The sequence below is a fragment of the Pteropus vampyrus genome, unplaced genomic scaffold (genome assembly GCF_000151845.1).
Source record: "Pteropus vampyrus isolate Shadow unplaced genomic scaffold, Pvam_2.0 Scaffold24, whole genome shotgun sequence".
NCBI lineage: Eukaryota > Metazoa > Chordata > Mammalia > Chiroptera > Pteropodidae > Pteropus > Pteropus vampyrus.
In genome coordinates, this window is record NW_011888805.1 from 1,215,853 (window position 1) to 1,230,077 (window position 14,225).

Here is a 14,225-nt window from a genome sequence, read left to right on the forward strand (position 1 = left end):
CTGTTTCTCTTTACTCTCTTAATAGGCAAATCAATAATAGAAATTAATAGATATATGATTTAATAACCAGGTCGTATCTTCTTTTTCTTGTCTAGAGACTGAGGTGGCACTTCAGCAGGAAACCCAAGACCCCATCCTAAGGCAGAAAGGGAAACAGCTCCATGAAACCCCAGTAGGCAGGGACTACGACCCTTCTCAGCAAGAAGCAGATACGGAAGAAGAGACCTCCCGCCCCTCAACATCCATACTAATAATAAGGGGGTTTATGGCTCTTAGAAAAGAGCTGGGCAGGAAAGTTAGTTAGGGGGTTTCACGTCTGTCTGCAAAGACACTGAGGTCATCCTATCTTAGAAAGGGTCCACCCTAACCCACCCACAATTAAGCAAGCCAGAAGGCAGGTTTTTTTTTCAGGCTAAAAATAACATCCACAAAAAACAAGCAGAGAATTAGGTAACAGTTTAAGCCAGTCACTCACACCTGTGCAATGAAGACCCCAACGACCTTCAACTCACCTGAACCTCATCATACCATTATTATAATATGATGCAAAAGAAATTCATTAATATTATAACAAACTGAATTCTGGGAATGAACATGCGCAGAAAGCAAATGATGAATTGCTGAGTCCTGTCAGTCTTAGTTGTCAATCATCAAAGAAGCCCACCCCTCTAAGAAAAGTAACCACCCATGGCAAATAGGGATAAAAACCCCAAAGGCTTTACCAGGCCTTTTGAGCCACACTTCTCTTCCTCAAGCCTGCTTCCATGTCTGGAAGTGTACTTTCTCTTCTAATAAACTTTTCTTTTCTGCTGTATTTCAATGTCTTGCTCAATTCTTTGTCATCAAGAACCTTGACAACGCGCCAAGAGAGGGTCCCCACGCTTTGGGAACAGTGCGAAAGTGGGCCTTCCTGTTTTCCACAATAGAAGTACAAACTAAAAGTCATGAGAATTAACATTGTGCTATTCTAGAATCTGTGGCAAGCTGGAGACAGTGAGATCCCAGACATTTGTGTTTCTCTCTCCCTCCTTGGAAGAAGCCAGCCTGCAAAGTCTTGAGTGTACGCCAGCCACACTGACTATGGCATCTAAGACCCCATGAACCAGGCAGGCAGCCTGGGTGTAAAATGGGAAAACCCGGACTGCAAGTCACTTCCTGGCTTTATCCCCAAACTCTGCTCAAAGAATAGCAGCGCTAACATCCATCAGGGTCTGGTCTGCATTGGAGGGCATTTGCAAACAGCTGCAAAGATACAACCTCAGTGTTTCACAGATAAAGCAGACGAACTTACGAGCCTAAAATCTGCAAAACCCAAAGGCCCCCAGCAATTGTTGAATTACAGGTACTGAAATTTGGTCAGTGAAATGTGAGTACGTTTGAAAAGGAAACCAGGAACCCTAGATCACTCACATGGTTAAAGAATGAATAATGGCTGCCAACAAGACTGAAGTTCCATTAGCTTTAAGAGTATTAAACTGGTCAATGTATTTAAAGACGCTCCATGAAGTGCAAGGAATTATGCCAATGTAAACATTATTGTCTCATCTCTAGAGCTGTACTTCTCAAAGGAAGGGATGTGATCATTAAAAATCTCAATGTTTAAGGAGTGTGTTCTATTTGTGTCTCCCCACCCCCAGTATCTATGGAAGCTCTTCCACCACAGGAGAGCATCCTGCCTTCTGAAGACACAAGCTCAGAATGGGCAGCCCTTCAGTGACAAGCTGAAGAGTTCTTCCACATAGAACGTTAACGTGGGGGTTACTAGCTGACATTCTATTCTGTACATAATTCTTTGTTAACGTTAAAGTCACATCGCATGGGCTTTAGCTCCCCTGTGTCATTTATGACTTATTTGACACTTATTTACTTTAATGCTCATCATGCAACCTCAATTTTGTAATCCTCTAATCAAGGCAAATCACTACCATGCATCAGTGTTATGAGGAGCTTTCATTACGTTACCACCTGGTCACCACATGTTACGTAGTAAGTCTGGCTGACATGCTGTAAAAGGCAGTAATGAACTTAACCCAGTAGACCGTCCTCACACTATGCTTTGATGGAAAGTTTTCAATAAAACTAATTCATGATAAAATCTGCTTTAAAAATGTTTTCTCCTGACAGCATAAAATGTTCATGGTCTTTACACACTTTCCCAAAGATTTCCAATTCTTTCATGTTTTCCTTAGGTATATAATGAAGTTATCCCAAAATTGGCCAAAAAAGTGGCAAATTTATTTATTAACAAGCTTACGATTCTTCGTCTATCCAACACGAATGCCACTTTCCTACCATATTCATACTGAAAGATGTCTGCAGGCTGCTTTAGGTTCTGGTAGGGCACTACTATATAAAACTTTTATAAGTTCTTGATTGGAGACTGAAGACTCCTAATTAAGATGCAAAGATCAGAATGAATATTTTTCAACCCTGACAGAAATGGCGGTTAATTTGGGAAAATATTTTACAAAAATGACTAACATTCACATGAGTCTAGCGCTCAAAAAATAAAATCATCAGTTAAGTGGATGCTTTCAATATTTTACATGTTTCTAATAAGTCAGCTATTAAAAAGAGCTCATATTATGGTGCTACTTAGTCACAAGAGAACTGAAAATAGCTATCCGGACACCATTAAAACAAAATGTTTTCATTACAAATATCTTCTTGCCTCCATAAAACCTTGCCTATTTACAAGCTTTATACAGTCTTAGTATAAAAAATATTTTTAACACTCAATTCCTAACATGTAACCTGAAGGTTAATACTTTAAAGCAATTTACACACTTATTGTTGTCGTATATTTTTAAAAGGGCATTTGACATAAATTAAATCAATAGTTGCTGTCAATCCTAAATTGGACATGTAGAAGCAGATCATCCCTCCACATAAAGATGAAGGTGAAGGGAAATTAATTCACACTCTAACTAAAGGAGATTCAATAATTAATGGTTAATAATATCAAACATTTATGATTTCCTTACCACATGCCATTCACAATTCTAGTGGTTCAATTAATCTCACCAGACCTGATAATGTGGGTGGTTAGCATCTTCATTTTATAGTTGAGGAAACTAAAGCACAGAATGGTAGGGACCTTGCCCAGGTCACATGTCCACTAAATACTGAAGCCAGGATTTGAACCCAAACAGTCGGAACTACTTTGCTCTTAACTACTCTATCTACAAGACAATCTTTTGACTTTCTAAGAGATGGTTAATTGATTTTTTTTCTAATTGTTCTGTTATTGTGGACACACAAAAAAAGGGGGTTCTATTGAAAGTAACCACGCAGGATGATCTGATCATAAATTCCTAACTGGGCAGGTCAAGGTGAGTAGTCAGACCCCGGACATATAACTTTTTAAAGTTTACCTCTGCCTTAAGCAAGCTCTGTCCTTGTTTCTGTGCATCCAGGTTAGCACACCTTTGAAATAAAACTGTAACCACCCTCAAGAAAGCAAGTCATCTTGTTAACCATTCTGTATTCCGATCCCAGCCTTGCTTCTTCCTCCTCTGTGTAATCTTCCTTACATCTCCTCCTTAATTTCAAATGCATAAAAGAAGCTACAGAACTGTTGTTATTTTCTAGAGCATTTGATATCTTGCTCTCTGGCATATGTGGTCGGTTAGGCTCAAACTCTTACAAAAATTCTCTATAGGTTTAGATATTTCTTACGTCAATATTACTTAATTGAAACAAAAGATAATAATTTTCTTATTAAGACTTCATTTTTTTTAGAGCAATTTAAGATTCATAGCAAAATTGAGGGGAAGCTACAGAGATTTCCCACATATCCCCTACTCGACACATACATAGCCTCCCCCATTATCAATATCCTCCATTGTGATGTTGTGATTTATAATAAGAAATACATACTTGGTCTTCCTCCCAGTACTGGCAGCAGGGCTCCTAAAACTCTAGGAATTTCTTGAGTGATAGGAGTGTCTTTCGTCATTCACTAGGACTCCCTTTTGAGCACACGTGAATTTATGCTTTTAAAGGTGACTTAGAGTGAGCCCCCTTGATAGCTTCGGGATGTAAATGACAGCTCACTAAAAAAGTGAAGTGATTAGAGGGTAGAAACTTTCAGTTCAACTCCCAACCTCACCTCCAGAGAAGGGAGAGGGGCTGGAGATTGAATTCAAACACTAATGGCTAATGATTTGATCTAATCGATCATGCCTACATTAAAAATCCTCCATAAAACCCCAAAAGGACAGAGGTCCCAGAGCTTCTGGGTTGCAGAACACACGGAGATTTGAGGAGAGTGGCGTCCCAAAAGATATGGAAGCTCTGTGTTCCTTCCCACATACCTTAATGCATCTCTTCCCTGAGTTTTATCCCTTTACAATAAACCAGCAATCTAATAAGTAAGCTGGTTGACCTAGTAAGTAAATTGGTCTCCTGAATACTATGAGCCACTCTAGCACATTAATCAAATCCAAGGAGGGGGTTATGGGAACTTATGATTTATAGACAGTCGCTCAGAAGCACAGGTAACAACCTGGACTTGAGATTGGCATCTGAAGTGGGGGCCAACTTTGGGGCTGAGCCCTTAATTTGTGAAACACCTGGTCAATGGCTGATGAGAACTGAAGAATGGCTTAGTAGTGCTGAAAAAAAATCTATCGTATCCACCAGAGTGGTACTTTTTTAAGAACTAATGAACCTACATTGATATATCACAATCACCCACATCCAAAGTTTACATTTTAGTCCACTCTCCGTGTTGTACACTCTATGGTCTTGCGCAGCTCATGACTTATAACCATCATTAAAAAATACTATGTGTTCCACTAACCCTTTAACCCCTGGCAACCACTGACCTTTTCATTTATCTCCATTGTTTTGCCTTTTCCAAAATGTCATAAAGTCATGTGGATGAAAAAAGATTCTACAGAGGGTAATCTCACAGGGTAATCTGATCATAAATTCCTAACTGGGCAGGTCCGAGTGGAGCATCTGGCCCCAGGCATGTAACTTTAGTAAAGGTTTGTTTGCCTTTGCCTCAAGCAAGCCCTGCCCATTGCTTCTATGCATCTAGGCATCTAGGTTAACACACCTTTGAAATGCCTCTTTTCAGACCCCTCCTTTTAATATGTGACTATGCTATCAGACCTCCTCCTTCTAAAGCATGAGAGTATATAACTACCCAGTATTCCAATCCTCACCTTGCTTTCTCCCACCTCAAATCTTTCTTACGTCCTCTCCTTAATATAAACGTCGTTCTCTGGAGCATTTGAGATCTTTCTCCCCAGCATATGTCCTCAGTTTGGCTCCAATAGACTCAGAAATTCTCTACAGGTTTGGATATTTCTTATAGCAACAGTCAGAATCAGAAACTTTCTCAGATTGTCTTCTTTCACTTAGTAAAAGGCATTGATGTTTCCTCCAGGGCTTCTGATGGCTTGACAGCTCATTTCTTTTTAGCATTGAATGATATTCCATTGTCTGGATGGACCACAGTTTATTTAACCATTCACCTACTGAAACACCTTGGTTGCTCTCAGGTTTAGGCAATTATGAATAGAGCTGCTATAAATATCTGTGTGCAGGTTTTTTTGTGGAACTAAGTTTTCAGCTCCTTGGCCTAAATACCAAAGAGATGGACCAGATGGTAAGAGTATGTTTAATTTTATAATAAATCACCAAGCTATCTTCTAAATAGCTGTGCTATTTTTCACTGACCCCAGCACTGAACAAGAGTTCCTGTTGCTCTAATCAAATCTTCTTCAGCATTTGATGTCGTCAGTAGATTCTGGCCCTTGTGTAGGTTTGTAGCAGTATCTCATTGTTGTTTTCATTTTAAAAATATTTTTTTAACCCTGGCCATTTCTCCACAAGGACATTTATAAAATTGTTAATGGTTTATTTTAAGTGAGGTCTTTAAAATGGATGTAAGCCTATAGCAAAGATATTTATTCTTAAAACTAGAATATTACTTTCTTCTACAATAACTTAATATGGAAATACTCTATTTTTTTAAAGCACCCAAAAAAAGCCTATAAATATTTTCTTTTAGCTCTAGTGGAAAAAAAAGTTTTTGGCTTATATGACGTCTAGGCAAAAGTATTACAGTCCACAAAATTAACTAGGATAAATTTTAAAAGTACCTAGGGCTCAAAGATATACTCCAAGATTTTGTTTTAAATTCTGCTCCTCGATGACACTTTTAGTTTAAATGACAATTACATGCATTTATTTTTCTTTCACTTTTATTTCCACTATTATCTTCATGCCAGGAGAGAGAATGAAGCCACAACCAGGCAGAGCAATGGATCTTCCTCACTCACTACACGCTGTAAACTCAGACTTAAAAAACAGTGGATAAAGCATCAAAATCAACTATAAATCAAATATGCGTCATTGACACCAAAGAAAACTACAATGTATCTCTATGGAACATGGCACAATAGTCTTAAGAGCATGCATTATAAATACAAATATACTGATGTTTTCACCAATCATCTTAGAAGGGTGAAAGACAACAGAAGAGCCCTTCAGAAAAGAAAGAATACTGATTACAGAGAAGAAAACCTATCTCATTCCAAGCTTTTGTGTTCTGAGTCACACAGATACCATAATGTCTGGGTACCCAGTCTCCACGCTGGAGTCATCACTATTACATGACTTGACATGCAAGAAAAAATACAAGATAGGTTATCTCTATGAAGCATCTCGCCTCATAAAGAATTAATGTTACCCAGTGAGACATTTTAGGTAAGAAAAGAAGGGACACTAAACAGCTGGCTAGGAGCAAAGCTAATAAGGAAGGAAGGGACCCATCATTTTTAGGTCTTGTTACCAAAAGAAAATTAATATTTTACCTCGAAATTAGTATGAAGGTTTGGTTAATTCTTATAGTTTTAGTCTATATTCACTGGTATTAAACGGTATAGATAATTCTTAGAGCCTTAGTCTTTATCCACTTAAATTCACTATTTTGAGATCAATTTTATTACTACTGTATGAAAAGAATGTGTGGAAACCATGGGTAAGCACGTCAGCTATCACAGTGGGATTGTGATGGGTAAATCCAAAGCACAAACCACTTTGAAAAGGATTCATTAAATAAACTACTAGTTATAGGTTTTGCTGTGATATCTTTTGCAAAATACACATTTGCTTAGGAATCAGTTTGCACAACTGAATACTTCCCCCTACTTTGCTGTGCTCCAGAACTAGCTTTTAAAAGATGGAATTGCAGATCATTGAGCTACAGCACTGTGTAGACAATGACATAAATAAGAATTCCCCTCTTTAAGGAACCACATCATTCCCTCCAGTATAGGGAAATAGGTAAACAACAGATGTGTGTACATACATTCGTGTCTAGATAGATAAATGAAAAAAATCACAAGACTAGAACACTCTAAAATTCTCTTGCCTTAACCCAACCTACTTGAGCTTAAAAGAATCATCAGAAGAAGGTTACCATGAGCCATCCTTAATTACTTACAGATACTGAGTAAAATATTAGACCTAATGGAAGCCAGATGATAGATAACTGATGTTTCATCAACATTCAGTCCGGGCTCTCATCTCCTCTTGCCTGGATCACTAAAGTGGTCCCCATCCAAATTCATCACCCACTCATCACCCACAAACGTTACTTTTCTAAAATACAGAAGTGATCGTGTCACGTGCCAGTTGAAAATTCTGCAATGACTTCTCACTGGAGCCTACAGAATGATTCCAGCTACCTCAGCACTCATGACCTGGTCCTTACTTCAGTTCCCTGTGTTTTTCCGTCTTTATTCACTTTGGCTCTGCCCAGAAGGCCCTTCCTCCATTCCTTCCTCCTTAACCCTCAGGAGAATACCTCTCAGGGACACCATAATCACTGCCAGTGTCCAAATCAAACGGCATTTCTGGGAACTGGACTCCCTGTGCACCACTGACCCGCAGCCCCCGCCATGTACTACGCCGCCCCCCACCATGTGCTTCTGGCTCCCTGTCCACACTGCTCCCCCCACCTTGGGGCGCTCGGCCTATTGCACTCTGGGACTGGGTATTCATAGGAGGGTTAGTGGGACTACAAAACTACATCCTTCTGGAAGTCAGTGGTATGTGCAGCTAGTACTTAACTCAATAGCTTAAGCAAAAATTGGTTGACAGCAAATGTCTCGATATGTAAAAAAATGAACTATAAAATTACAACTGGGAATTAATTTCAGAGAAACAGGACATGATCCAAATCCCAGCTCCTCTGTTTCCTATCTGTGTGATTCAGGACAGACATGTTTACCTCTCTACTGTCAAAGGGGGAGAATAATGCTCACTGGTCACATGAGAGGATCAAATATGGGAAAGGCCCAGCCCAGCATGGGACTCAGTACCATCAGCACCTGCCTCCTTCTCCTCCCGGTGTAGCTGAATTCAATCATCCGAAGTTGGAGTAAAGGAGGAAAAACAGGATGTTGATAACAAGTCAGATAGAGGAGGGAAGGATTACAAGGTAGAGAATGGGAAATAGAGGCAGAAAGGGGGAGAAGGAGAGCATGAAAGGTCACGTCAGGGCAGAGGTCTCCTTAGACAGCAAGAGATTTAGCGACCCCAGCCAGAATTATGAAAGGTTTAACTACTCTGGCCCTACTCCGCTCCCCTCAGGCCTTCCATTCCGCCTCTATAAATGAGGGCGCCGAGGGCTCACTTCCAAGGTCTCTACAATTCCTCTGCTATGTCATCCTGCAGCTTCTCCACTTAGAAAGGCTTTGGGCTGGCTAAAGGGAACATAAAATCAAGATGAAGTCAGAATATTTGAAACCCGGACTGACTCTCCAATTCCAAAACTTAAAATTGTGAACTCCTTAGCAGATGGGCAGAAGGTAAGACATCACCCAAAGAATATGTAAATTACTGCTTTCAAAGGAGTTTGCATTTTAAAAGCTCCCTAGGGATCTCACTAACCTCTCCCCTCCCCCTCACTTTGCCTAAAACAAAGCAAAGGAGAGTCTTTAAAAAAAAAAAAAAACGACTACAACAAATAGCAAAACAGGATAAACCTCAAGTTTGGGAACCGAAGCCTCCTATATACTTTTCCGCAGATGGCAAAGGATTCAGAGTAAGGGGAAGGTCCAGAATATAGTTATACAATGGATATTCTCTAAGCATTGCTAGGAAATGGGTGTAAACTGTAGGAACAGAGCAGGGAACAGAGGAAATATAAGGCTAGGGGAGGTACCTCCTGCAGGATCTTGCAAACAATAGGCACTAACTAATTCTCTTCCTCTCCCTTCCCAGTTCGCAAGTAGCTTTAAAAACCTGGCTCAGCTTTAAGAGGAACTTAAATTCTGGAGGAAAAACTTAAGAAACATCATAATTTAGCAAATGGATAATCAGTGCTGAAAAACTGACCTGCCATATCTAACCACATCTAATAACCTTAGCAATTCCTACTCTTAAAAACATCTACCCTCCCCCACCAAAAAAAAAAAAAAAAGAGAGAGAAAGAAATGTGTCTGCAACGTGGAGTAAGGATAAAAGTAAAATCCCACAGGATTCTAACTCATTTTGTACTTCTCAGCAAAAACCTAAGCATGTCATGGTGAAAGGTGACATGCTTTGAAAACCCAGGCAGACCACATGTTGCAGAGTTAGAGAACCAAATAGCCCACTTCACAAGAACGCCATCGTTTAATTGCTCAGGGTTTACGAACATTTCGAAATTTGCCATTACCTTTTCTAGTGGAAGTGCCAGGATTTTAGTTTGCATGATGAAACTGCTCAAGTGGTAGCTCCAGCATGAGCACAATTTGTTAATGTCCATAATGTACCCCATGATAGCCCATACATGAGTCTTCACAGAACTGTATTTTGTGGTGGCTCTTGCATTTACGAAGTACATACTTTTTTTTTATTATTATTGTTGTTATTATTATTATTATTATTGTTATTATTATTATTATTCAGTAAAACCATGTTCTCAACACCCAATCATTCTAGGCTCTGGAAATAGAAAAATGAGCAGAATACTGATCCTGCTCTCCAGGCATTCACAATTGATAGTGTTTCTAGCATTTCCACAAGTTCATTTTCTCTTAAGTCTCTATTTACATATCCACTTAATAACATCTATTCATTCAAGCACTGCTCAAATATTTTTTACGCCATAAATTATACCATTATTTCTTCTCTAAGCATTTTGGTAACAGTTATCTAAAAGCAACTACCTGGTGTGGAAGTGTGCAGGCCTGAATTGATTTAAACGCAAAATGTGTCCTAATAAACTCAAACAACCATCATATTTATCAAGATCTATGCCTCTGGGGCAATACCCTTCCCAGGGTTAGAACCAACAAAATTCTGGGGACTCTGAGAACCCTGGGGGCAGATGCCCGGTGCCTCTCGCAGTTCTGCACTCGGAACTGGGAACTGTGCTCACTTGCCTAAAATAGTTTTAACCTAAAAGGCCTTGAGGTTTGATTTTTATACCCGGAAGAATCTAATAAAGTAGCAAGTGTGCCTGAAATCTTTTAAGTATGTTTAGATGTCTGATCGCCCACTACTTCTACTCCCCTCATATTCAGTATGGAAAAAGAATCTTTCAAATAGCATTTTCCTAAAATACTGGATATAACTGCATTTCTACCAAGTCGATCTGTGACAGTTAACCATGAAGTATCATGGCATCAGGCTCCTGACTGGTGGCAGTCAGAGAACTGGGGTGCAGTCTGACACTACCACCAACGAAGTATTTGTGTCATTGGTCAAGTCACTTCACCTGTCTAGGCCGATAGACTGCAAAATCCCTTATTTTAAATACTAAATGAAGGAAGTGTTGTCTTTTATCTCAGTAAGAACAGAGAAAGGCAACTAACTGTCAGGGTCTTGATATATTTCCCCGAAGATGCAGTTTTTTATAAACATTTCGATGACAGCTTGCTAACAGAATAGAGATCCTTCTTTTTAACCTGCTGGCTTTCTCCAGGCACGTACAAAGGAGAGGTAACCGATGTCTTTTTCTGAATTTAGTAATAAGGGAAAATCCTGATGTCCAAGTTTACCCCAAAGGAAAATAAGACTGTACAAAAAATGAGAAAATGTAAGGTAACAACCTATTTGAGACAACTTTCCTGTTCTTTCCAGCCTCGCAATGAACGAGTTCTGTAAGAAGTACATATTTTCTTTCCTCCTGCAGCGGCCCTTTAACAGGTCTGAGCTTCTGGAGCCGCACCCCATCTCTTAACTCAGCCAAAGAACACTCGGCTGCAGCTAACCCAACAGCGCTGGAATCTGCTAGGCAAAGGAGAGCAAATCTTTGCAAAGTGCCACCTGCCCAGCCTCTCCTCTAAACAACCTTGTCCCACACCTTCATGTAAGTGAGTCCCTCCAACCATGCCCTGGCCAGCCCATGCCCTAGGGAAGGGATGCAATGTAATGCTACCAAACCCATTTTGTCAGTGACCGATCATTTACAGAGCGAGATCACAGCAAGAAATAAGATAAGGTTCCTGCTTGTAGGAACTTACAAAACAATCTACCACCACGACTTTAAAATGTTCATTGAGTTTTCTGGATTTTCACTAGAGGACCATATTCATCAGTAATGTTCAGAAAATGCAAAGACAGGAGGTTTTACATTTTAAAAATATCCATTTAAAAAATATTGGCACGTGAAATGAGCAGACAGAAACTTTTGACAATCTTCCCTGGTTCTCTGTACAGTGATAATCATGAATACCAATGGACACCTGGAAATGGCTTAACTGGTACCTAGGCTAGCAAAACTGAGACACAGGACTATTTGTAGGGGAAAAAAAAAAAAAAGCAAGCTATAATTTACTAAGCAACTACTATATGCCAGGCAGGATGCAGAGTGTTATATATACATCGATGTGGCTAAATCTCAGAAAACCTAAGAAGCAGGGCTCTTTTACTTCACTTTTCAGGTAATGAAACTGAAGGTCAGAGGGGTTGAAAACCTTGGCCAAGGTCATATAGTCAGTGGATGGGAGAGTTGGGATTTGACCCAGGCGGACTCACTGCAAAGGCCAAGAGCTTCGTTCCTGTGATAACGGGGGTACACTGTTCATCATTCCCAAAGGAATTTCGTTCTAAAAACTACACCTTCTATTTGAAAATTCAAAGTTACTGAAGTAAATCTAAAGCCTTTTTGATAATCTACACAACTGCCAAATCTTTAAGCTAAAATTGACTTTTTACACGTGGATTAGGACGTCTGACTGTAAATAACCCCCACCCAGCTCATTCCAGGCTACCTGCCTGCCATCTCCACCACAGCAAATCTTAAACCCCCAGGCATACAACTCTGAACAAGTTAAAGCTTCTTCCTCTGTGCAGAAGAACTATTTTTCAGAAATTATGCCAAATCCATGGGCGGTTTGAAAAACGTTACTGGACATTTCAAAATACATGACAAGACAGATTTAGCAAAATAAGTCCCATTGTTTTTAGTCCCAAACATATAACAACAAATATCCTGTCATTCTTCAAGCTGAAAAACTGCAAACAGACTAAGTAAACTTTTTTGGTGGTTCTGAGTAAGGGCATGGTTGTTTTTCTCTCATGGTCAGACAACGAATGGTGAAGAGATAAACATCAGTTAACCTCAGCCTCTTCCCAAATCCAACTGTGAAAGTACACCAGCCAAATATTATTTATTTACATTTACTCTCTGAAGGACTCTTTCCAGCGTTTTCCACACCAACTTATCAGCAGGTGTCCCCGATTACACTGCTGACTATCACCTGATTGTTTAAAATATATCTTTGATGTGATCTGTGGCTGGTTATTTTTTAATGAGGGTTTGAAATCCTATGCCGTGTGTATTTAACCCCCCAAGAACTGGAGCCAGAGAAGGACGACTCCGTGGAGCGGGCTTGCCAAGTCGGCGCGCGCCAAGGGAGTCCTCGGTCGCAGAGGGGCTGCCCTGCTCGGCGGGCCCGCGATCGTCCCTTCCCGCGCCTCCCCTGCTCCAGGTGACTCACCAGGATGCCCATCACATCGGCCCAGAGCCGGGAGAACGCCTCCGACATGCTGGCGGCCGTCTCGGGCTCCGGCGCGGGCTGCGGCTCTGGTACCGGGCCGGCTGCTCCCGCGTCCTCCATGGCTGCGTCCCGCACGCGGGCCGTGCGTCCCGGAGCTGGGGTACCCTCGCCCCGCACCAGCGCGCGCTCGGCCCCCGGCGCCGGGTCCCCGCCTGCTGCGTCACCGAGCCGCGCCCCCGCGCCACATCCCCCCGCAGCCCCGGCGATCCTGCGGGGGCCCCTCGCAGGCGCCCGCACCCCAGACTCTAGGTGGCGGCGGGCTGCGCGCCTGACAACTCCAGAAACTTTCCCACCCGGGCTCAGCACCGCCACTGGGTAGCAGAAGGCAGAGTTCGCACCACTGAGTGTCACGGCGGGGATTTCTGGCAGCCCAGAAGCAATGAAACCTGCTGCAGAGGCGTTTCTTCCTGTGACGGGGACCGACTCACTAAGGCACGCGACTCATTTCTGCCAGCAAGTCTGGGCAGGGCCGCGCAGGGGTGACCGCGGTGCCTCTGGAACCTGGAAGGAACTTCCCGGGACCCCTCTCTTCAAAATGAGCTCTTCCAGCTCCACATGACTCTCTCCCCTCGAAGCTAAAGAAAAGCGTTTAGCAACAAAAGGTGCTCTGATGTCAGGCTCTTTGCATGGAAATGAGCCACAGACAGGAGAACAAATCGCCTGTTGAAAGAGCAGCCGCGCTGCGGTCTCCCGCAGCCACAAGCTTCCAATCACGCTGTTCAACGAAACATTTTGGTCACAGAAACCCGAGAAAGTTCATCTTTAAGCTGCTCCTGCCGAAAGAGTTCACAAGTAGTCAGAGTCGTGACAATCCACACCTCGCCCCTCGGGAAGTCAAGCGACCTAAGGAATTACAACTCTTGCCTCTGTCAGCCAAGACTTGGTTGAAAAACAAGTGTGAAAGCTTGGGCACGAGCCATTGTTTGTATCGTTTTCATTATGAGTGGGGACATTTTGGTTCCTGCGCGCCCACAACGCCATGCACTGCTAGGGGTTCCAACTAATTAAGGGAAATGAGCTTTGGGTTTTAACGGTTCCCTTACAGCAAGGACATAGGGAAGGGCCATTTTCAAAACTAAATGTTATGGCTGTAGCCATTTAGCCAATCCACACTTGGGGCCCTGTGTGTGTTTTTCCAAGGACAAGATCCATGACAGATTTATTTTATGAAGGAAATAGCCCCGTGGAGGTATTTCCCCTTTTGTGATGCTT

At 41.6% G+C, this 14,225-nt stretch overlaps 1 protein-coding gene across 1 annotated transcript in view; it reads right to left on the reverse strand.

The window, feature by feature from the left end:
* SASH1 (SAM and SH3 domain containing 1) overlaps positions 1-14,008 on the reverse strand; it is a 166,133-nt gene extending 152,125 nt beyond the window's left edge. The window contains exon 1 of the mRNA XM_023528327.1: positions 12,954-14,008. Coding sequence (XP_023384095.1) covers positions 12,954-13,073 — 120 coding nt within the window. The 5' untranslated portion in view covers positions 13,074-14,008. The remainder of the gene's footprint in view (positions 1-12,953) is intronic.
* Between the last annotated feature and the right edge of the window lie 217 nt (positions 14,009-14,225).